The sequence below is a fragment of the Malaya genurostris genome, chromosome 2, assembly GCF_030247185.1.
Source record: "Malaya genurostris strain Urasoe2022 chromosome 2, Malgen_1.1, whole genome shotgun sequence".
Lineage (NCBI taxonomy): Eukaryota > Metazoa > Arthropoda > Insecta > Diptera > Culicidae > Malaya > Malaya genurostris.
Window position 1 is genome coordinate 3,554,905 of NC_080571.1, and position 26,092 is coordinate 3,580,996.

The window sequence follows — 26,092 nt, forward strand, 5'->3', positions numbered from 1 at the left end:
GTGTTTAAGCAGTGTTCATATCTTTTTTTATGCGGTTGCTATAATATAAGTAAACTCAGTCAGAACATAAGGAGTGTATCGATAAGTAGTTAGCAACATTCAAACAGTTATTACTCTGAAATGGCTTGATTTTTTGCAGCGTGTTTTGCGGTGACATGTTTGTTTACATGTCAATAACAGCTGCGCAATTGATTGGTTTCGGTACGGTTTATCGTTTCAATGATGAGTCGAATTGATCCGGGAACGCGAAAGAAAATTCTGCACACTTGGTGCTCAGAAAGTGGTGTCACGTACAACCAAATTGCAAAACGGGTGAAAGTGCACCACACCAGTGTCAAAAATATTATCGAGAAGTTCGGTAAGACCCTTTCCATGAAGGATTTGCCCAGATCCGGTAGGAAAACGGGTCCCAGCCAGCCCGGCCGGGACTTAAAAATGGTTGAGTACATCGGGAAAAATCCATCGACGTCGACTCAGGATTTGGCCAAGCAGTTCAACACCAACATCGGGATGATTCAACGGATCAAAGTTCGGAACTCCCTGAAAACGTACAAGAAACAGAAGGTGCCGAAAAAGACCCTGGTACAGCAAGTTCAGGCCAAAACAAGCGCGCGAAAACTGTATAACCGGATTCTACAGTATAAAGACGGATGCATCCTGATCGACGACGAAACCTACGCCAAGGAAGACTCTCGAGCGCTGCCCGGACCGCAATAGTATACGAAATCGGTATACCAGGACCTGGACGACGCGATGGAAAAGTTTGGGCAGAAGGTGTTGGTCTGGCAAGCAATTTGTACCTGTGGTTTGCGGTCGTCGATTTTCTTCATGAAGGGCACAATTAACGCCAAGGTGTACGAGGAAGAATGTTTGAAGAAGAGAATGCTGGCATTGTACAGAAAGCATAAGGCTCCTCCTCTCTTCTGACCGGATTTGGCTTCAGTCCACTACGCCAACTCCGTTCTACAGTGGTTGTCAAAAAATAATGTACAATTCGTAGAAAAGGACATCAACCCACCGAACTGCCCGGATCTTCGGTCAATTGAAAGGTATTTGGCAATTGTCAAGCGGCACTTTCGGAAGGAAGGTACAGTGTCCCAAAACATGCAGGAGTTCAAAAAACTGGACAGCTGCCACCAGGAAAGTCACAAAAGTAACTGTGCAGAATTTAATGAAGAATGTCAAGTCCAAAGTGCGAGTGTTTCACTGAAACTAGGATTTTCTTCAATATAATCAGTGAAATGCATAAAAATGTAATTTTTCTACAATATATCGAAAACTGATGTCAAAATATGTTTTTATTCGTTTTTTTATTAAATAATCAATGTTGCTAACTACTTTTCGATACACTCCTTAACCAAACTACAATAAACAGAATTTAACATATTATTCAAATTAAAGTTAAAATTAATAATAAATACAATGAAATTTTAACGTGAAGCGACTGTATTCACAATCAATTTCATAATTGATATTCAAATTCCTCGACTTTTGAATCCTTTGTTCCGTATTGAGCAATTTATGATTTTTAATAGGGGAAGTGGGGGTAAGCCCGCCACTGTGGGTAAGCCTGCCACCTGCCTGGTATTTCACTAAATATCCTCTTTCCAACTCAATTAACAACACACATTTTTCCTATATTTCTGATTTTTAACACTTCGAAACAAATTGGACTACAAGCTTTCAAATGTCAGGTAAAATTGAAAAAAAACCTGTTTTAATCCACCTAGTAGTGTAATGATTCCTTTCTCATTAACATTTCATTAGAAATCGATGCAAGTTTCAATGGAGTTTTTGACAATTTTTTTCCAGAGCCGGTCCGATACCGTCACAGGCGTAAAAACTTTTTGCGGCCATCAAACAGCTACGCTTACAAGTTTAAATAGTTATAAAGTCTGCTTCGAAAATTTCGTTCTTATCTGTGTCGTAAATTTTATGACGATCAAGCATTTCGACCAACATATAATAAGCTCAGCGAAAAAGCTATTGTTTGAATTAAAACTGGTTGATTCAACTCTCATACACTATTTAGATTGAGTCAATCGAACGAAAATAAAACCAAACGAAAACCTGTGCTCCTGTTACTGCTGTATAAGAAATTCCAATTATTATATTATTATTTTTAGATTTTTTTTGTTATTATCAATGTAATCATAGCCGATGAATTTGGTTGTGTTTTGAAAACGTTGTAAGTTTTCAGTCTCCCGTTTACGCTATAAAAAATCGAACAAATCACACGTGCTCCATTCACGATAGAGATTTGTGGAGATCGGTTCAACCGTAGCTGTTAAATCAGAGCGAGTTGCGTTTTTGGTATTTTTCTTTTCGATTATCGTTGTTCCGGAACCAGTAACCAAAAGCTGGTAGTCCCAAAGTAGGTTTATATATTCACCAACAAACAAGATCTACAAACTAGATGAATTTACCAGTAAGTTTTATAAAAATTTGCACTTTGTTTTGCCAACACTTGTGGAAAAATATTTATGAAATTGAAAAAAAATTGCAATTGTCGCACTGTAATACCTGAACCAGAAATCAGATCCAGATCGACATTTCGGGGATTTTTTAAAGAATTTTTAGACATTTCATTCGCATGTTAGTTTGTGAAAATCAGTTAAGAAATTCCCGAAAAAAATCAGTTCGGCTCTTCTCACTAATTTACACTTATTACCTTGTCGGATAAAAATGAAATTCAATAGCAGATTGTGGACCATCTCTAAGAAAAGTCACTTATTTGCTTCTCACCCTGCAATGTAATTCCGGAAGTCGGATTGGTATAAAATTCAATAGCAGTCTACGGAATCATAAAAGCTTTCAGTTGAGTCTGAGTTTGTGAAAATCGGTTTGGCCATCTCTGTAAAAATTGAGTGACATTATTTGTCACATACACATATATATATACACACACATACAGACATTTTGTTATATCGACGATCTGAGTCAAATGGTATATGAAACTCGGCCCTCCGGGCCTCGGTTGTTAAGTCGGGTTTCATAGCCTTTCTATATGCTAAACATATTGGCACATTGTCGCAAAGCTGATTTACCGGTAGCGACACCTCCCAATGAAAAATGGAACCAATAAAAGGTATAATATAAAAGTAGTGATTTCCAACATATTTGTCGTTTATTCTATTATACAAATAGATATCAGCAATAAAAGTACACTCGGAGTAGAAGAAAATCGATTTCAAAGACTTTTTTTAGTGTAAACTACGATTAAACATGAAAAATTTTCAGAAATGTGTAAAATTGGGTAAGGTTAGGTTTTTTCGGATCAACATTTTTTTAAACAGAAACCAGTGTAATGTTGATATCTCGAGTACTAGAATGTGTAGCGATCGAGTACTATTTATTTTGGATCTTTTATTTGTTATTTCCAGGCATTTGAAAAATGGTATCAAACTGAATTTAATGCTCTATTCTGAATAAACGGTAGATTCCGCACAATGAACTAATATCAATATTACCACCTCAGAATAAAAACTTTTTCTTCAACTTGATTTTTCAAATGAATTTGCCCGTTTTCATAAGAAATCGTTGAAAAGGTGGAAATTTTTATGCCGATTCGACAGCTCTTGCTGAAAGTATCATCTCTAAACAAGCAGCGCCTCTACATTTCAGTTTTGCGACAATATGCCAATTGCATAGCCTTTCTATGTGAGAAAAGCAAAACAAAACGGATATCGCCACGGAAGAACGGATATTATTTTTCTGCTCAAAAGTTTAAGCGTATAGTACTAAAGTATCAATTGAAAGCTATTTTAAACGATATATAAAATTTGCCGACACTAGGATTCTAAGAATGATGAATTTGAACAAGTGTTTACTAATACGTGCATCGTTGGGGTAAGCCCGCCATTCTCCGCGTGGGGTAAAATTGCTTCGATGTTTGATTTATTTGATAGTCCTGATTAAGACTGAAGTCTTTCAACAAATACCATGGAACTAGGAAAGAGGAAAACTTAGCCGTATGAGTTAGAGCCAACAGTTAAATCTTGCCAGAGAGGTAGTAGTCCTTGAAATGTACTCTAAAGGCGTATAATGTTTTACTTTTAATTGTGAGTCAAGAGCACTCGAACCATATCAGTTTCAGGAAACATAAATAAATAACATCATCAACTTAGCCCAAAGTTTGGATTGTACAGGAATTCTGAGGTTGTAAGTTTTTCTGAAAATTTTTTATACCAAATGTATTCGAATCGCGGAAACGTCGAGATTGGGTGTAATCACGGAAAAAAATTTTTATAAAAATTCGACTCTCTTTGAGATTTCCGAAAACGAAATTAATTTTCTTTCATGCCAAACGTCTTAGAATTACACAAAACGTTGTTGACAACAACGTCACCACAGCAAAAAGCGTTGGCTTCAGGAACCAGCGTTCATAGCAGGGAGTTGGTCGCCACCCTGGAAAAATGACCAGATTGAATATAATGGAATGGAATAAGCTTTGTATTCTCCCACTATATTCAGTGCGTAGCGACTGATAGATAGATGGAGTATCAATCATCGAAATAATAATCGTACACGGTCGCATTATTATTCATTACGCAAACTTGTCTGAACACTTAACTCAAGATGCGCGAAGAGGTAAAACTGTATGCAACGGTATTCTTCCCAAGAGTTCTACCGTACATGCTAGTTAGTAACTATATTACTATCTTTTGGCAGTCGCATGTTAGTAGGTAGGGTGATTGTACCAATATCACCTCAGTTCCGTCGTTTTGCTTATCTATTAACTAAAGAACGATGTTCTCCTTCCCTCTTCAAAAATTTGAAAAAATGTGTAATGTCTCGACTAATTAGATGAACATAGGAACAATTACTATACATGTTAAAACATTGTAATTGGATTTGGTATGCCCAATAAAACCCACAACGCTGAATGTGTACGTCTCCTTTACTAACTTTCACCCCGGGATGGCTGTGGTTAGAGCGGTGATTCGAATATTGAATAGACCTGTGAACTATTGCTCAGAAGGTGTACCACCATTGTTCGCTACGTGGGACTACAAGCGGGAGGTAGATATGCAACCACGCCATCGGACCGCAATTCGATATGTTCCCTAGCTGAGATGTGGCTTCGGTGAATATCGCTCTGCCAAGCGGTAGTAGGAGGCACTTTCTGATATAGTCCCCCACAATGGTTTCCGTTTGTGGCAATGACGTTTTGGCCTCATTCATTTAGTCGCTAACTTCAAATATACCTACATACACTTACTCTGAGCTGAGCTGCAGAACTACCCTGACTCCTGCTGTGCCACACTATAGAAATAAAATCATACTCGAACTGACCAACCAGTAATCAGTAGGCGTTTGAAGTGCCCTATTTCTTCGAGTCTGGACATTCAAAACCAGACAGTACCAAATGAACGAAATCGTAAGACCTTATTATAGCTATAATTGATTCATTTTGATGTTAGTTGTTGGTCCTGTGTGATCCAATTACTATACTATTTCCGGGTTTATTTGCTTCTTCAACCGTCCACATCCTTTGCCATTGATCCCAATGAAGTTGTTTCGTTGCGATAATGACATAAAAATGTATGAGAGCAATATCACCAACAGCTGAAATTTTACCCTTCAGTGCAGTATTTGAGTGTAGGCAACGAACAAAAAATCTAAAAAAATTAATTTCAATCGTAAGCTGAATTTAATATTTGTTTTTCTGTTTGCTTTTATTGACTACGAGATCGTCTGTAAACCCCATCACCATTACAGTAATCGACGGAATTCATTTCAGTACGCTATTTCACACGACCAACTTCCGCACCCGCGATAATCAGGACTATTCCGCAGTAGGTGGATACTGAGAGACACGCCTTGAAACTAACCCCTTCATTAAAACGTACTTTCATCAATGTCGGAAAATGCGATGCCGAATAAAAAGCGCTCACTCTTTCTATTCATGAGTCACGTTTGGTGGACGTTTTCATGTCGCTTAACAAGTGGTATTGTGAGAAGGATGAAAGACTCCATCTCTCAACATAGTGACAGTCACGACACGGCAAATAAAATTATGCTCCCTACATTTGCCAGGATATCCCGTTTGAAAACCCGCAAACGTGGCGTCGTTCCCGTCAGTCAGTGTCAACAATTTTCGAACACTATCAATGAATAACGAAATTGATTGATTTTCGTTCATGCATTGCTCAAGCATTTTCAGCTAGCGAAAATACAGAGACTGCTTTGATTTGAAACAGTTAAATAATGATACTTAGACCAGGCATCGAGAAATGCATTCATATGCTCTTCATATGCGGGTTTCAATCATAGTTCACGCTGAATATTTTAACTGAAGAACGTCATCTGAATAAAATAAGTTTCTTTCAGTGAAAATTTTGATTCTATATAAACGGTGTTATATTCGAAGATGCTTGAGCCTGTCGAAAATATGTGCACATTGGAAGAAACTTCAACGGCTTTACCTGTTTCAAATAGAGGACAGAAACGAAATGAGGAGAAAACAACTTTGACTGAAATTGCACTGAGGTTTATTGGCCACACAAATGGTAAAGCTTCATGTTGTATTGACGCCGGAAGTGGCTGTCAGAATGCGCAGGAAAAAAATGACATCCAGAACTTCATCCGTCATTTCCGAACCCGACACTTTGAATTGGCAAAGACAAACGGATTAATTAGAGATCAAGAGGTGTCAATGAAGAAGCAGAGAGTTATTGCTAAGCGAATGGTGGCTATTGACAAGCAGCTTTTGATGGATTCATTGTTGAAAATGATAGCATTTCACAATCTTCCGCTGCGATGTTTCCAATGGGATGGTTTCAAGCAAATTATTGATCCATTGGCGTCTGCTGTTGGTGTTACCATAAATACTGGCAACATGATAGCTTTTCTAAAAGAAATTTCACAAAGAATTCGCGCTGAAATCAGTTCAGAGCTGCAAAACAAATTATTCAGCCTTAAAATTGATTCTGCGTCTCGGCAAAATCGTCATATCGTAGGCGTAAATGCCCAGTATGCCATCAATGACGTGATAGTAATCCGTACCCTGGGTAAGTTTTCACAAAAATGAGCAAATAAATTATTAAATCACAAATACAAGGAAAATTTATTCCAGATATGATAGAAGTTCAAGAACGTCAGACAGCGCGTTTTGTAAAAACTAAAATTTTGGAGATAATTCAAAACTTCGGAGTAGGAATTGATCCAATATTTTCTATCACGTGTGATAATGGGCCCAACATGTTGGCAACGGTACGTCACCTGAAGGAAGAAGTAGAACTAATGACCGCTTGTTCAAATGATGATTACGATACTGAAGAAGAAGATAAAAAATTACATAACTTCACATCTGCTTTAAGCAATGAACTGCAAGAAAATTTAAATCTGGTTCGTTGTACTGTTCATACCCTACAGTTAGCTATACTGATGTAGTTGACAAATCGAATTCTTCAGTGAAAGCAGTTACTGAAATTGCAAAAAAAATTAGGCATATGAAATACAAGCCAAATTTTGTTTTGTCGAATGCAACATATCCTCCAATTTGGGGACAGACCCGATGGGGAGGAATTTATAGAATGATGCTGAGTTTTCTTCAGCAAGAAAGTTTTTTCAAACAGTTGGCACAACAGTTCCCAGAGTTAGGTAAGCTATTAGTATAAGTTTTCTAATGTTGAACTTGTACGAAATTATACATTTATTTAAGAGCTTGATGATTCGTGGGACTTTATTAAAAATTACGAGCAAGCTTTCAAGCCTCTATACTCATGCACTGTAAATATGCAGGCAGAACATGTTTCATTACCAGATTTCTACTTGGCTCATGGCTATAATGGAAGTATCGAAACTAAATAATCCTTTCTCGACACCATTGACAGAAGCACTAACGATTCGGTTGAAAAATCTATGCCATTCACGAGTTTTCAAAATGGCCCTTTATTTGGATCCTCGATTGAATTATATGGGATCAAATTTATTTAAAGCAGAAGAAAAAGAGCAGATACAGGTAGGATTAGAAAAATTCATGTTTCATGTATATATATGACTTAAGCACGAATTTTTTTATATTGAAGATAAAGAAATTCGTGCTTAAGTCATACATATATTTTTTATAATCCATTCAATTTTAAGAGTTACGTGATTGAAACGTACAACAAGATTCGTTCGTACAAAAAGAGTACTCCGTTAACAGCTTTGGAGATATCAGCGTCCACAAAGAAAGATGATTTCGATTCATTCATCACAGCAATGTTCGGCGAATGTGCTACCTCCTCGGGAACAACGGAAAGAACACAATTCTTACAGCAACTCAAAGCTCTTGATGTAGAACCTAGACAACATCATGCATACAATGTGTGGAAGCACTGGATGGATAGACATCTCACACACCCTGAACTCTCTGCCGTAGCTTCGGTTGTTCTAGCTACACCTTCAAACCAAGTGTCAGTGGAAAGGTCATTTAGCGCATTGCCGTTGATCATGACCGATCGTCGCTCGGGAATCAGCGAAGAAAATTTGAGAAACATTCTTCTTGTAAAGTTGAACAGAAGTCTTTTTGACACAATAATGTCACCCCAGTAAGTAAAATAAAATTGTCTCGAAAAGATAAGCTTTCCGTCAGTTTTCTTCAACAATTGTCTAAAAATGAGTGTATTCCGAAACGCACCTATGCTTTTTTATTTCGATTATGAAGGTTCAAATCTTATACTCATTTGGTTCTCAAGTATGGAAAACTTGACCCATACTCATCTCGCTATAACCATCTCCATCTATTCAAGTTTTTTTTCAGAATATTTTTCCATAAAAATCATAAGAAATTTTCAATTTTTCATTCTACTTCATAATATTGTCAATTTATTCATTCAATTGGTTGAGTTGATGATGACTATCTGAAATTGTTTTCAAGTTGAAAGTAAGGTGACACAATCACATAATTAAAATCATTGGACGTTTGCAATTTTTGTATTTGTTTTCTCATCTCGGTTATTTGTCATACAAGAAAATCGCAACCAGGTGAATATTTCAAAAAATTTTCTCACAAAAATACACGAACGCAACCCATTGTAATGCAAAGGTGTGTTTAATTCTGTTCTAAGAACGTCTACGTACATATGGAAATGTGTAATGTTCTAGAAATATTTGCAGCTCGAAAGGAAATCTACCCCGTACGTTACAAAATTGAAGATAACCGATCAATCGAAAAAAGTAGCTTCCCACTTAACGGTAATGTATTGAGACAATGAAGAGTAAATAAATAAATGCTCTACACATCAAATTAATCAACTATTGCCTTCTACCGGAAACGAAAATGATGTATCATTCTCATATTACTTTCTTACACATTGACGTATGTTAATGTAACCTCTCTAGAAAGTCAGCACAGATGGAAAAAAATGATCACTAGTACAAATTCAAATCTAGCAACAGTGCACTGTTTCGAATATCAATTCTTCATTGATGAGTTGAACAGTGTATTCATTTCATAGTGAATATGAATAAATCCCAGCCGAATGTACTTCGGATCCCTTTCAAAATTAAAATATTCATCATAGTAATCCAGCGACTTGCATAGAAGTGATGCTCAGTAATATTTAACTGAAGGTGCAAATTATTCAGTGATTGAAAATGAATATTTATAACTCTGCCGTCAGTATCTCGTTGGTTGGTGTGGACAGAAGTATGTTGCAGGCACCTACCAAGAACCACTTCTCCACTATGAAACGAAGGATGATAGAGCAAAAAGGGATCGCAATCTTTCCAGTGGATGAGTTTGGTTCATAAAGAAACAAAAACTGATGGGTTGCCATTTGGTTTTCGACAGGATCTAGTCTGAAAACGGGTACTCGGTATTAACAACTAATTTCATTTTCGAAAACAGGTACTATGTGTGACAGTTCGTTGCACAGTGAGGGTTTAGTGCAGGGTAATTATCTCGGGAGGTGATGCGAAAAATGTTCACGTTGACTAACGTGAGACGTGCAAGTATAGACGTATAACTAATGCGTAGGTGGTGTTGCAGCCTAGAATGATAAATGAAGGGTGGGTGAACTGAATAAAAAGTGTTAATAGATTATTCGATTCCTAGTCGCCTCGAGATTACAGAAATTTCATTCGGCTGGACATCAAACAATCAAAATAAATGTTTTTTGTTGCACTTTCAGACAAAATAACTACAGTTTGGCCAGTGTTTCACAGGACAGCGTTTTTTAAGCACAATTCTTGGTAGATCTTCGAATTCACAGTTTCAATTGATTCGTAATCGTAATTCTGAGAGATCGAAAGATTGGATAGCGTACTCTTTGGCATACCACTTTAGCTCGATTTGTATTTATCACGACTTTGACGTGATATATATTATATTGGAAATTCAGCATTATCATCGAACTCATACATTTTAATAACTAAATCGATTGTAACTGTCTTCAACTAGAACCACCGATAAAACGAAATTTTCAATTTACTCTAATATATTCAAGAAAATTATTATTTGAAATTGTACCTTTTATTTTAATAAATATTTTGTCCTATTTATTTTATTGAAGCAATCGATTACTATTCTTCCTAGTCACCATTTTTTAGAGATAAACGATTATTGATGCAGAAAACATGTGGATCGACAAAAAACAGATATCATCTCACAGTTAGGAGGGTAAAGTACGTTTTCTTCAAAGATATCGATCGTTGGATTCGTATTTATTTTACTAACGAATTTGTTATTGTATCGACAATTACCTGTAGACTACGCTGTACTGCATTTCTTTTTGTATATCGATCATTTAGGAGAACAAAATGAAATAGGAGTCAGTGGGAAAAAAATGCAATTAAGAAAATCAAAGTCTCTAACTTCTTAAAAGAATTGGAATAAGATAGAATTGACAAAAATGTAAAACCTTATTCAATGCCAAACAGGCTCAACACTCTTGTGAGTGAATTCTATCATTGTTTGTGATCTGTGACTGGCCGGAAGTTTCATGGTCACCCGAATGTCATCAAGTCCAGACAAATAACTCTCATTTGAATGGAGATGGGACCCAAAATTTAAAATTTTAGCTGTTAAGGAAATTACTAGATTGTTGCTCACGACGTTCATTCAGTAACATTTCCGGAACCGAAAGAAACAGCTGTAATACATTTGCACTTGATCATTGACCCTTTTGCAAGCTTCAAAGTACGTTGAAATTGGTTAAGACATCATCAAGAAAATTGTACAATGGGCGGTTCGTCGATAGCGCTTCTATCTCTAGAACTGGAAATGTTCGTCAAAATCCATTTGAACTTTATCTGCGACCGCACGTTGCCCGTTGAGATTATTTGCATCGGGAATGTCATCTCCGAAAAATGGAACGGATTGAAAAAAGTGTAATCTGTTAGATAAGTCACTTATACGATTATATTTCCTAAACCGGATCGAGAAACGAATTACATCAACGTAGCTTTCAAACAACCCTAAGAATCGATTTAACCATCTTCGAGAAAATTGATGCGAATAGAAAAAGGGTAAAAAAGTGCACTCTCAAACTCAAGCTCGTTGAGCTGAGCAGAAAGGTATGTAATACTAGGTTACCGGAACTCCCATCGAAAGCTGTTTTTTCTCTGCATTACCACCACATGAACTTGAAAAAATTACAAAACATGTTTTGCAAAAATTTTACATTTTTTTTGAAAAAACGAAAGTTTTTGATTTGTCTTCTGTTTTAAATTAGCAAAATTGATGTTACGCGCTTTGATCAAAAATAAACAATAAAAAGACCACGATAAAAAGGAGCGAAAGAAACAAATCTGCAGGGTGACAAGTGACCGGGAAAACCTAGAAAAAGTCGGGAATTTGGTTTTACCGGGAAAAAGTCGGGAATTTTAGTGCAAATTCGGGAAACAATTTACTAGTCCTAATCTTAGTAACGATTTTCAGCATCATGATTTTCCTGATACAACAATTTTGTGTTTGAACTAGAAGTTCAGTACAAGTTTTGAATCATCTTATTGTCCCACACAGGTTCAATGGTGCACAATCCATTGAAAATGGGACCAACACCTCATGTCTCAACGGTTTTTGTATGGGTTTGACAGCAATTTTAAATCAATAAGAGCTTTCTTAGTTGTCATCAATAACAGCACAATGAAAGCTCATAATGAAAAATAAGGATAATTTGGATGCTTCTGTTGGATTTCTATAAAATCTCGACAAATATTAGAAAAGGTTCCAAGTGCAATTAAAAAGTTTCTCTTTGTTTATTTTCTCTTGCTGTTATTACGGCGTATTCCTGTATTTTCCAACATTTTTTAACAGTATATCGAAAGTTGGAGCTGTCATTTACACTCAGGACCTTTTCTAGTGTTTGTATTCAAATTTCAGAATAAGTATGCATAATGGTAAAAGTAACATTAGGTAACATGTTTAATACATTTTTTAAGAATTCTTAGGAGCCGTGATTTTAGTTGTCAGCCAATAATTCCCCTAATTTCACAAAAAAATATTCAGTAATGTCAAATTGTGACAATACTTGTGTAGTAATCTTGGTATTGATTTCACTTTCATTTTATCCACCGTTTGCAAGGAGTATTTGATTTCCCTCTTTGACAGCTGAAATTGGTTTTTAAGAGTTCGTAAGAGCCTGTTCAGTGAATCTACGTTTAATTTTTTTCGAAGATTATCAGCTATGATGAGGATATAGATGTCGACGAAGGAGCAGTCGAAGATTATCGATGATAGGAGAATCAAATTTAGATCATCTCAGTCACTAGAGGCATAGATTGTTGCTGTTTTTCCAAAGTGACAAGCGTACATTTAAAGAATTCTAGAAGGATTTTGTTATCTCGCCAAAACCCAACTCTGAAAGAATATCGTATACGTTGTTAGCAGTGGCGTCTCGTCCTCATGTGCACCTCGTGCACTGCACAGCTGGTCAAATAAGCTTCAGTGGCTTATGCTTATGGCAGTTGGAAACAAATTGCTGTCTCAGTTGCAATGTCGAAACGGTTCTGATATCATACCATATAAGCAGTGCAATAAGTAAATAAGTATTGAAATACACTATGGTCTGTCCGCGAACGGTCCAAAAGAACTAGTTCTCCTCGAAGATTCAGTGAACTGGAATTCTTTATTGAATAATGATAGCTTTCTATTCTTCTCAATAGAAATGAAAGTAATCGAGTTCTTTGAGTATGTGTACAAATAAGTTGCGTCTTTCGGAACGTTTGCTGGTTTGAGGAATCTGGTAAAAATTCGCGAACTTTGAAAATGTATACAAAAGAGAATGATTATTGGTAGAACACATGCAAAAAGCACTCACTATTATTGAATCTGTTTACTGCAAAATATAATTTGTAGCTCTCATATTATTTTCGAAGAAACATACAAAGTTTCAGAAAAACGAAAGAACGGTTCAATAGAACTAATTCTTTCGGTACAACTATCAAGTTTTCAACAGTTTTTTGAAATGAACGGTTTCGCACATTTCTAGAATACACTCCTAACTTACATAAGTTTTAAGAAGGACCGATTTTCCAAATTGCCTTAAAAAGACTGATTCAGTGGTAGTGAATAGCTCAAAAAATAATTATTTAATTTTAATTATAAGACTTCAAATTTAATTTTTCATCATTAGGCTTTAAAATAACTGATATTTCTTAAAACACCACCAATAATCAAATATGATGTGAAAGCTGCGCTTAAGAGCATTATTGGAAAAAGCAAGAAGTTTAAATAAAATGTGTTGATTTTTCAAGAAAATTGCAAGAATTTTTATGCTTCATTCATTTTTATGGTAAAACCGGGAAATGGAAATCGCTAATTCACTTGCCACCCTGAAATCTATTTGACATTTCCAATCGACCTTTTAACATAAACAACTAGCCAATTGTTGTTTGCATGTATTTATATTCGCTACATGATGCTACTGTTTTCACAGACATTTTGCATTTCGGAAAATCGGAATTCGATGCGTCTAAGATATAGTATTTTTTTTTATTTGAGAAATACAGTACAATTTAAAAACAGTACAAATTAGAATACAGTGGTAATTACAGTATTTTCAAGGGGAACATTTAACTTGTATGCATGCATAATTTGGGTAAAATAGGGAATAGTTAGTAAATTTCATTTCCTATTTATTTTCAACGAAAAATTACACAGACTGGCTGTGCCAAGTATAATAATGTTACTCATTATACACATTCTAAAATCTTACCGATCATATTTTTTTCTCCATCACAACTTTTTTTTGACAAAAGTTAAGTGACGAGATTTTGGTTTCATTACATACCAATTGTGTACAATGTCAATATTCCATAGATTATGGACAATGAAGTGTATCCAATACCACCGTTCTAACAAGTCATGCTCGTGAAGATACACTTCATTGGAATTTACAATAGAAATGTCTCCCCAGTTCACCCGCTTTCATCATTTACATAAACAAACGAACCAAGCTGCAAACATTCTGCTTTTGCCACTCAACGGCAGATCTGGCAGATGAAAATTGATTGGTGTCGTAAAGTACCTCTTTTAAGGCCCTGTTTAGATTCAGTGACCGGGAGAAAATGTTAACATGCTTGACGAAGCCTGAAATTTTACAGTAGTAAAACATGCCATTATTAAAATGTCGGTTTGGGATCAGATAACATGGAGTTCCAAGTTAAGAGGTTGGATAATCGACTGTGCGAAAAACAAAAAAATGGCTACAGCAGTGCCATTTTATGTGGATTGAAATAATTTCATTTGTATAACAATCCCAACATTTGCTTTTGACCGAATAATCATCAGATTATTTTTGCTGTGATATCGTTATATAGAAACACACCTCTCCGATTATTAAGAAGCTCCGATTCAATCTAATTACTATGTCCCAAATGCATAAAATCTATTCCAAATGGATCCTAATACAATCACATTCATAGCCCACGGAATGTCCATGTAAAAACATTTTCTATTTTTGTCGCTCTTATGCCGCGAGCCTTCTTCAATTCCCGTCCATTATCGAAATTACGGCCATCGGGAGTGATATCGTATGTGTGTTTTGCAACATCACATCCGAATAGGAAATGAAATTTTATCCATACCGTACCGTTCCATCGCCAAATTGTGAAATGGCTGTCAGTTGTACTGCTAAAAATAACTCGTATCACTTTCCTTCTGAGTCCGACATGTGCGGTTACAGGGCCAGTGACATACGAGCAAACATTTCACCAAAGAGAAGAAATTGTTTATTTGAATTTGTGGAACGTTTGGTACATTTCAGTCTTTTTTTCAGTTCTGCTTTCAACATCCTAACGGAAATTTTATTTATTATGCAAAAGCCCACAGATAACAAACCGCTTTCTATGTATTAGATGAATGTATAGAAAGAAATGAAAAATGTGTTAAATTTAAGAAGTATTCGTAGTTCTTCTTTGTTTTATAAATTTCCTTCGTATTCCTATAACCTGTGATGGCTAAAATATAATACACTACATCAGAATACATGTCAAAAGCGATCAGTTACACTAAAATAATGAACAACCTGATGTCTTGGTGACTGCGTTCAGGAATGCTCCTCCACCAGTACTGGTGTTTTGTTTATTTATCTTTCGTCCAATTCCAATACATTCCACTGGACGTTTTCCATTGCGTACCTACGGATAAACTTCGCCGCATCAACGATAACGAAAGCCTGTCGAAAGGTAAATAAGAAATAATGGAATTTTTTGTGGTGAATAATTTATTGCCTCACTCTTCCTGATCACGAAAATAGAATAAAGATTATGGATATTTTTACACCGATATTCCGCAGTTAAACTGAACATGGTCAGCGATGTTAGGTTTAGCTTTCAAACAACAGTCTGTTTGTACTTTAATAAAGAAGGATAAGCTCGATAAGGTTAGCTGTCATGTAGTGGTGTGTGGTGTCTATTTCAGAGTGTTCATGACATTGATGTGCTTTGATCGAGATTATAAATCGGTTCCGTTTCAGATTACAGTCAGGGCCGCCGAGAAAAATGCAATATTACGGGCCTCTAAACATGAAAATAGAAAAAAACATTGTGAATATGGGAATACATTCGAATCAGGAGATTTTTAAATACATTATTTTTTTTTTTTTCATAAATACGTTTATTTCTTAAGGCAGTTTACATAAGTTTTTCTTCGCCTTAGCATCACTTTTACATAATATTCTTATCCTAATTTAATTCTAACATAGTCACAACGTTTTGCATTTATTAAAACATATTCTCTTATTACTTAAATATCATCTTAGGTAACTCGTCATTAATTATGAAATCTACTCGGAAATATTATTTGAACCAAACGATTAACTTCTATAAATTATAAAATAAGCTGTTATTTTCAGACATTTTGTTAATAATTTCATAAACTGTTTCGAGTTTGTTTGTATCATTACATTATTTTTATTCTAATTTAGCTATTGGTTGAACTCATGGACGTAGCTGGGATCAGAACTAAGTCTTGAAAGGGGCCTTTATTAAATTGAAACTCCAGTTTTCTTTATGAAATGATAAATAAGTTTCATGTATGAAAGGTCACGACAAGCAAGAATGTCTCGAACTGGGATATTGGATAGTCTACCTTGGGTACGCAAAGAATTTATTAGTTGAGATCTGACATCACGATACTCCACGCATGTCCAAACGACATGATCAATATCTCGATAACCTTCGCCACAAGCACAATGATTAGTCTCGGAGAGCCCAATTCGAAGGAGATGTGCATCTAACGTGTAGTGATTGGACATGAGTCTGGACATCACACGAATGAAATCCCTACTTACATCCAGTCCCCTGAACCATGCCTTTGTCGATATTTTCGGAATAATTGAGTGCATCCACCGACCCAGATCATCTTTATCCCAAGAAGCTTGCCAGCTGGCAAGTGTTCTTTGGCGAGACGAGCTATAGAATTCGTTGAAAGCAATTGGTCTCTCATAAATTTCACCCTCAATAGCACCACGTTTGGCTAAAATATCGGCTCTTTCATTGCCAGGAATGGAGCAATGAGCCGGGACCCAGACTATAGTGATTAGATAATTATTGTTCAATATGTCGTTCAGGCACTGTTTTATTTTGCCCAGGAAAAACGGTTCAGTCTTGCCAGTCATGTTTGAGCGAATGGCTTCAATTGCACTCAGACTATCTGTGAAGAGAAAATAATGGTTTGGAGATAATGTGACGATTACACTCAAACTATAATGAACTGCTGCTAACTCTGCTATATAAACAGATGCAGGTTCTTGAAGCTTGAATGAGGCCGAAACATTATTGTTGAACATACCAAACCCTGTCGCTTCTTCAATTCGCGATCCGTCCGTGTAAAACATTTTCTCAGAGTCAATATGCCTGAACTTACTTGAAAATATTTTTGGGATTTCCGTCGAACGTAGATGATCCGGGATTCCACGCACTTCGCGCTGCATGGATGTATCGAAAAATAAAGTTGAGTCAGGGACATTTAGGAGGCTGACACGGATAGGAATATAAATACATTATTTTAACAAAACAACTTTGAGTCTTCGGATTTCAAGGCCCCTCGGAAAAGCCCGGGCACGGGAGGATTCCTCCCGTTCCCTCTAGGCGGCCCTGATTACAGTGTATACCTACTACATCAAAGTGCAGTTCAACAAAATAGTTTTCAGTAATAGGAGGGATTAGAGTAAATTAACATTTCATAGTTGAAGATTGATCGAAATCAGACTATGCTCATCAGGGATCGAGTGTTAGCGATTTTCTGTGGTTTCTGATTGAACTTCGACTAGCAATAGTAATAGCAATAAGTCAGAAAACGACTATAGTTGACTTGGACGGCAATCAAGATGCTTCCGAATCGATCGCAAATTGGATTTAATAGTGCTTTTCTAGTAAGAATTGACCTAATTCGCAAACTAACACATCCATCATCCTGGACTTTTCAATTTGCTACGAAAAAGAGACTCATAATTATTAGGGTTAGGGGTTAATGAATATGTTATGAAACGTCATTCTTTTCAAGCATTGACATAAATTTTGTGAGCTGATCAGGGATTAGTTGTAAATTGAAATGTGTCTTTGAATAATTACAAATCACGTGGGCATCATCCAAAAATCGCACCCCTTGTAGGTTGTAGGCATGATGAATGTAGTTCTCTCTTAGATTTGCAGCGTTAGCGTTTGCATTAAAAAATGGACATAAATTGCTAATTTTTCATGGGTTTACCTTCACCCGCACTGACTAAACTACCCATGTAGCATCAATCATAGAAACCCATGAGTCAGCAGGCAAAATTTGACAGCTCTGTCGCTCCAAAAGGGACATTGGGCGGCACTTTTTGGATACGCCCATCGCATCGCAAGAAAGCCCAGTTCCAGACGGCCGACGTTCCCGGAGCGAAGAAAAACCCCTTTTCTTCGATCCGGGTTGGCCGTGAACGAGAACATTTATAGTAGGAAATTCCTGTTAGAAGTTGCTTCGTTCATCAAGAAATACCATAAGGGCGAAGACGCGGTGTTCTGGCCGGATCAGGCGTCGGCCCACCACTCAAACGATCGTTGGAGCAGCTGGAGCCAACTCAGGCCTACTTCCCATCGAGAATTTCTTGGCCAACCTGAAGCGTAATAACTACTCCAACAATTTTGTCGCAAACTACCATTATATCTCAGGAACCAGAAGCGATAGTCATTTGAACTTCGAGTTCAATCAATTACTCAATAGTATCTCTCAATCGAGCCTAAGTTTATTGAAATTAGTACAGCAATCATTATATCTCTGGAACGAAAGGTATTTAAACATAAAATTTGACCAATGAATCGATAGTAGCTTTCAAATGAACCTAAGCATGTTGAAATCGGTTTAGCCTTCGTCAAGAAAATTGAACCGATAAAAAAAGTGCGGTTAGACGGCTACATCACTTATACCAAAAACTGCAAACGACAGCTTTTTAATATTTAAAATTTAGCTTTCAAATGATTCCAAGCTCGTTGGAACTTGCTAAGGCATCTCTGAGAAAATTGAGCGGTAAGAAAAAAATACAAATCTTATTCAATTTTATCTCCGGAACCAAAATTGACAGCCATTCGAATTTCAAACTTGATCCATGTCTCAATAGTAGCTTTCAAACAAAGCTTATTGAAATCTGTTTGGCCATCTCCGAGAAAATTGAAAGATACACGCTCATACATACTCACACAAACATTTCACGATCTTTTTTTTTTTTTTTTTTTTAAATAACTATTTATTGGAATATGAGTTAAAATTAAATTATTAAGATTTAAATTGGGTTTTCAGCCACAAGTGGTGACTTTTCAGCCCTGTTATATATATATGATTTGGTTATTACCATGAAGACATCATTTGCTTCCGCAATTCTGAGATTTTTGTGTAGGGAAAATTCTAAACCTACTTGTATTGTGTAATGGGGAAAAGGAACTTATATACTAACTTACTAACTAATACAGAGAGCGAATCGATTCAATTGAAGATTGCATCGATTTTTGTCGGAATTTGCTTATAATATTATGTGACATTACATCTAATGGTTCTATATTTGTGAGTCTGTGTAACTCATTTGTACTAAACCAGGGAGGACGCTTCAGAATCATTTTCAGAATTTTATTCTGAATCCTTTGAAGCGTTTTCTTCCTGGTGGAACAACAGCTTGACCAAATTGGTACCGCATAAAGCATGGCTGGTCTGAAAATTTGTTTATAAATTAACAATTTGTTTTTTAGACAGAGCTTAGAATTTCTGTTTATAAGAGGATATAAACATTTAATATATTTATTACACTTTGCCTGGATTCCTTCAATGTGATCCTTGAAAGTGAGTTTTTTGTCATACGTTAAACCTAAGTATTTAGCTTGATCAGACCATGTCAATTCCAAGCCATTCAATTTGAGAATGTGATTATTGTTTGGTTTAAGAAAAGAAGCTCTTGGCTTGTGAGGAAAGATAATTAATTGCGTTTATGCTGCATTTGGTTTAATTTTCCATTTTGACAGATAATCACTGAAAATATTTAAACTTCTTTGTAGGCGACTGCAGATCACTCTTAGATTTCTACCTGTGGCTAACAGACTTGTGTCGTCACAGAATAGCGATTTCTGACAACCAACGGGTAGATTTGGAAGATCAGAAGTGAAAATATTATACAAGATTGGAGCTACACTCGAACCCTGCGGAACACCGGCTCGTACGGGTAGCAGTTCAGATTTACAATTCTGATAGCTAACCTGAAGAGTACGATCAGTTAAATAATTTTGAATCATTTTGATCAAATAAATAGGAAACTGGAAATCAGACATTTTTGCTATTAAACCTTTGTGCCAAACACTGTCGAATGCTTTTTCTATGTCTAGAAGAGCAACTCCAGTGGATAACCCAGAAGATTTATTTGATTTTATCATGTTCGTTACTCTGACAAGTTGATGAGTAGTTGAATGTTCATGACGAAATCCAAACTGCTCTGGTAAAAAAATTGAATTCTCATTTATATGAGTCATCATTCTTAACAAGATAATTTTTTCAAAAAGTTTACTGATAGAAGAAAGTAAGCTAATTGGGCGATAACTTGATGTTTCTGCTGGGTTTTTATCAGGTTTTAGGATAGGAATTACTTTAGCGTTTTTCCATCTTTTTGGGAAGTTAGCTAATGAAAAACACTTGTTGAAAATTTTAACCAGGAGTCTCAAGGCAACATCGGGAAGATTTTTAATAAGAATATTAAAAATTCCATCATTACCAGGAGCCTTCATGTTTTTGAGTTTCCTAATAATTGATTTAATTTCATCAAAATTCGTCTCAATAATGTCATCGTGTGATAACACTTGGGTTGAAATTTGATCATACTTCAGTGAGACTTCATTTTCAATAGGACTCACAACGTTTAAATTAAAATTGTGGACACTCTCGAACTGCTGAGCTAGCTTTTGAGCTTTTTCACCATTTGTAAGAAGTATTTGATTTCCTTCCTTGAGAGCAGGAATTGGTTTCTGAGGTTTCTTAAGAACCTTAGAAAGTTTCCAGAAAGGTTTAGAATATGGTTTAATTTGTTCAACTTCTTTAGCGAAATTTTCATTTCGCAAAAGAGTAAATCTATGTTTAATTTCTTTTTGTAAATCCTTAACTATGTTTTTCATAGCAGGATCACGAGAACGTTGATATTGTCGTCGACGAACATTCTTCAACCGAATGAGCAGTTGAAGATTGTCATCGATGATAGGAGAATTTAATTTAGTTTGAGCTTTGGGAACTGAAAGATTTCTAGCTTCGATAATATAATGATTCAAATTATCAATTGCTGTGTCGATGTCCGCAGAATTTTCTAAAATAGTTTCATGATCCACATGATTTTCAATGTGAGATCTGTAATCCAACCAATTAGCTCTATGATAGTTGAAAATAGAACTAATTGGATTAATTATAGCTTCGTTGGAAAGTCTGAATGTTACAGGAAGATGATCTGAGTCAAAATCAGCATGAGTAATCGGTTCACTACAAATGTGACTTTGATCTGTTAGAACCAGATCAATTGTAGACGGGTTTTTCACGGAAGAGAAACAAGTAGGATTACTGGGATGAAGAACTGTAAAGTAACCAGCTGAGAGTTGATTATGAAGTATTTTACCATTACTGTTATTTTGCCTACAATTCCACTGGACATGCTTAGCATTTAAGTCCCCTATTACGAAAAATTTCGATCGATATCTTGTAAGTTTTTGCAAATCGCCTTTAAAGAAATTTAATTGTTCGCCGGTGCATTGGAATGGCAAATATGCTCCAGCGATGAAATAAATTCCATGAATGGTTTCAACTTCGATTCCCAAGCTTTCAATAACTTTAGTATTGAAAGAAGGTAAAATTCGATGTTTAATTTGCCGTTGGACAAAAATGGCAACTCCACCACCAATTCCAGTAAACCTGTCAAATCGATGAACCACATAATGTGGATTACTTTTCAATTTTACATTTGGTTTAAGAAAAGTTTCTGTCACAATGGCAATATGAATTTTGTGAACTTTGAGAAAATTATAAAATTCATCTTCACTCGATTTCAAAGATCGAGCATTCCAATTTAAAATATTCAAATAATTATTTAACATCACTGTTAAATTTTAAATTCATTATAATGTTATTTGCAAATTTCCATCCGATTTGAAATGCTTCAAAAAGTGATGAAGTCGAATTCATTTGGATGATCATTTGAAAAAGTTGATCTTGTAGGTAGATCATTTTATTTTCAGTTATATCGCCTAAATCGACTTCATTTAAAGAAGCGAATGGCATTGAAGGAATATTTGTAGGTAGACTGCCATTAGAAGAAGATGATTTGGCCGGTCTACCTATTAATAAATTGTTTTCTTTAGAAGAAGAACTGCAAGGCGGTCCTGTGTTTTGATTATTTACATTAGAAGAAATAGGAGATAGATTTCTACCTAATATACCAGCATAACTGACATTAGAAGAAGATGATGACGAGGTCGATCTACCTGTCAATAAATTGTTTTCGTTAGAAGACGAATTGGCAGGTGCCTTAGAAGAATTTTCAGGTATGTTCTGTAAATTTAAGGTCCTTGATTTGACTTGTTGTCTAAGCGAACGAGCGTTTAAAATTTTTTCCCTGACAGGACATTTCAAATAATTGGATTTATGATTTCCATTGCAATTTGAACATGAAAATTTATCAGTGGTTTTATTCATTGGACAAACGTCTTTCGAATGCGATTTACCACAATTCAAACACCGTATATCCATATGACAATTTTTGGTTCCATGGCCGAAGCCTTGGCAACGACGACATTGCGTTAAGTTTGCAATACGATTATGCCGTTTATAATGTTCCCAATGAATTTTAATGTGGGAAATGAAACGTACTTTTTCTAAAGTTTTCAAATTGTTTACATCACTTCGATTGAAGTGTATTAGGTAAAGTTCATGGGAAATTCCAGAGCGTGGTTTAGAAGTACCATTCGCTCTTTTTTTCATAAGTGCCATCATTTCACGATCTCATCGATCTGAGTGGAATGGTATATGATACTGGGAGTCTCCGTGGTTGCGACAATTATTTGCCCTGTCTGTAGAGAAAGGCAATGAAGCATTTAGATACATTTCTTGCCTCTCAAGATAGTAGGTTTAGAACATAATAAGCCTAACAAGTAGAATGAGTCATTCCATCTCAGTTTTATCATATGCTACGTGAGAACATCGTTGTGGAGCCGAAAATATAGTCGAGATCACGACACACGATTGCCAATAAAATGGTATTAAAACAAACATGAAATTTCCCATTTCATTAGTATTTTTTCTCAAACGATGGTCAAAAACAGATAAAAATCCCATAAAACTGTCTGATAAATTCTTCTAGTTTGCAGAGCTTGATATAAAAACTTAATTCGTCACTACTGGTCCCCCCTTTTCCTGTTCCGGAAGCACCAAAAGTGGTGAAGAAAAACTCCAAAAATAGAACTTTCTTCGATTTCCCTGCAATAGTTGAATCGATTTTCACAAATTTTGATTTTAATTAAACCTGATATTCGCCCTTATTCTGAATAACGACGTATCGTTTTTTTGATCGTATTTCATTCGTATTCCTAATAACGCTAGCAAAATCAAAGGTAGCTATGATTCGATCGAAACACATTCGATCGAAAAATCAATACGTCGTTATTCAGAATAAGGGCGATTATCTTTAAGGCTGCTGTGAAATTTCATCCGGATCCGACTTCCAGTTCCGCAGTTACAGGGCGATGAGTATCAAAGCTTTCAAATCGCCATATTCAATAACAATACAACAGCGGTACGTACAACGTGGAAGAATAGAACACAAACGATGAGTGCTTTGTTTTATTTCGTACACGCTATAAAGAAAACGAAACGTTTACGGATGTTTGCTATTAGTGTGTGATATTGGTAAAAGACGGTGCTGCAGTTGATAAAAATTTAGCTATTTTAAGTGCTGCCGAAAGAATGTGGTGTAGTGACGTCAATAATAATAATAATAATAATAATAATCCTACTACATGTTTTATGCTGCTGATTCATGCTGTTTAGCTCGACTTAGATATGCAGAAGTAAAAGAAACGCAGGTTCGTTTCGTTTAATTGTTTTGTTTAATTTCGAACATTCTTTCTTATTTCTATTCAATGAACAGTCTTTCTTGCGAGTAAAAAGAGTAAAATGAGAAAGACATCATTACACTACTAGGTGGATTAAAACCGGTTTTAGTAATTTTTTCGAACATAGTAGGCATTGAAAACAATTGCGCAAAAAGTTATGTACTAAAATTTGATTTTAAGGAGGTTCAAAAGAAAATGTAAACCTTTTTGTGTTAGACCTATAGTTTCTTTGGCAACGATTTTTCTCATATAGAAAGGCTATACAATCAATGCAAAAACCGACTTTTGAATCAAGACCCGGAGGGCCGAATGTCATAAACTATTCGACGAACTGAGCAACTGTCTGTGTGTATGTGTGTGTGTGACAAATATTGTCACTCACTTTTCTCGGAGATGACTGAACCGATTTCCACAAACTTCCAATTTTCATTCGGTTTAAATCCCTGCTTCCGGAGGTTGGGTGCTTAGTGTACAAATGGCAGTTTCAAGTTTTTTTCATAAACTACCTCTTTATATTTGCTAGTTAATTTCTCTAGTTTGCCGACCATGAGAGTCTGTAACCAAATAAACCAACCATTGATAATCCCATAAAAAATCTGAATGTTATTCAAGTTTGACTACTAGTACATTTTTTCCCAAAATTCAAATCTTCATAGAGAATCGTAAATAAATTGGTAGGTCATATTAGTGTATGGTTGAATGAACCGAATGTCACTATGCCGATATCCAGCTTTTGGTTGCGGAACTACGAACAATAGTCATTAAATTTAATCAAATGTAGCTCACTTCACTTTCTCACACATGATTGAATAGATTTTCACCAACTTAAATTCAAATATAGTATATCAATGTAGCAGTATTATGCAACAGAAATCTTCAAAACTATTTTCTAAACTTTTTTAAATTGTAGTATTTCCGTGAATTTCTGCTGTGATATACAGGAGAAAGTGAAAATGAGAAAGGCATCTTTACACCACTAGGTGAATTTAAAAACAGGTTTTTATCGATTCGAATCACTGTGCGGTGGTGTAGTGATGTCATCAATAAAAACAGCCCATAATATTCACATGCATGTTTGTTTCATACTGCTGTATCAAAAATATTACTTCTTATTTAACTTGAATTTCAAACACAAAAGTAACAGGAGCCCAGGATTTCTCTTGGTTTGTTTAATTTCATTCTATTTTTTAATAGAAATAGCGCATGAGAGGTATGGGGTTATATGGGAAAAGATGAAAAGGTTCTCGCTCCACCAAACTTTTCGTTTTCTTCTTGCAAAAGCACAATGCAAAAGTTTAGCTCGATCGGAAAAACTATATTTTCGCACCTGAGGTTTAAAGTTTGTATGGGATTTAGTATGAAGAAATTACTTTTCACAAAAAAAATCGGCTGGAGATCAACCTTTGAACTCTAAAAATCAGTGCATGTAATATTTTCGTAGGAAATTTAAGGCATAAAACAGTACCATTTATATCTTCTAAACTATAAGAGATATGGAGTTTATGTCTTCGGCAAAGTTGTTGGATTAGACTTTATCTAAAATATTGTAAAAGATTCCATAAACCTGTTTCTTCAAATTAAAAAGTTAGACTTTTTTGTGTCTTTACAGTGATTTTTGGAACAAGGCTTGTCGCTTAAAAAAGTCTTCAAACTTTTGGAAGACATCTAACAACTCAAATATACCGTTATAGCATAATAAAAGAAGGCAAAATCGTATTACCACCAATAGCAGCAGTGGTGCTAGATATATTAATGAATGAGCCTTTGTTCGGACCTTGTTTCGGTTTTCCTTTAATAACTTTTTCTACAAATGTCAAATTGTTTTGTCGTCTTCCTTTTTCCTCCTTGATAAATTTCCCTAAAAAATAACACTCACAGATTTCATAGATTGATTTCCAGTCGATTTTTTCGTTAAAAAGGAATTTTTCCATACTAAATCCCATATAAACTTTAAACCTCGGGCGCGAAAATATAGTTTCCCTGACCGAGCTGAAATTTTGCACGGTGCTCATGGGACCCAAAGGGAACACGAAAAGTTTGGTGGAGCTGAAATCAA

The 26,092-nt window shown here is 35.6% G+C and overlaps 2 protein-coding genes across 10 annotated transcripts in view; both read left to right on the forward strand.

Moving 5' to 3' along the window:
* LOC131430001 (FERM, ARHGEF and pleckstrin domain-containing protein 2) overlaps nt 1-26,092 on the forward strand; it is a 111,936-nt gene that overhangs the window by 38,597 nt on the left and 47,247 nt on the right. The gene's annotated exons all lie outside the window — the stretch shown is intronic.
* On the forward strand, nt 1,441-8,809 carry LOC131430003 (uncharacterized). Its single transcript, XM_058594611.1, has 4 exons — nt 1,441-7,013; nt 7,079-7,605; nt 7,667-7,966; nt 8,092-8,809. The coding sequence occupies exons 1-2, from the start codon at nt 6,374-6,376 to the stop codon at nt 7,393-7,395; spliced, it is 957 nt and encodes a 318-aa protein (XP_058450594.1). The 5' UTR covers nt 1,441-6,373; the 3' UTR covers nt 7,396-7,605; nt 7,667-7,966; nt 8,092-8,809.

What these genes read in the sequence shown, in the direction of transcription:
- LOC131430003 (XM_058594611.1), top strand. Translation starts at nt 6,374, where the DNA reads ATGCTTGAGCCTGTCGAAAATATGTGCACATTGGAAGAAACTTCAACG. An exon ending in GATAGTAATCCGTACCCTGG is followed by an intron (nt 7,014 to 7,078) that starts GTAAGTTTTCAC and finishes AATTTATTCCAG; the next exon opens with ATATGATAGAAGTTCAAGAA.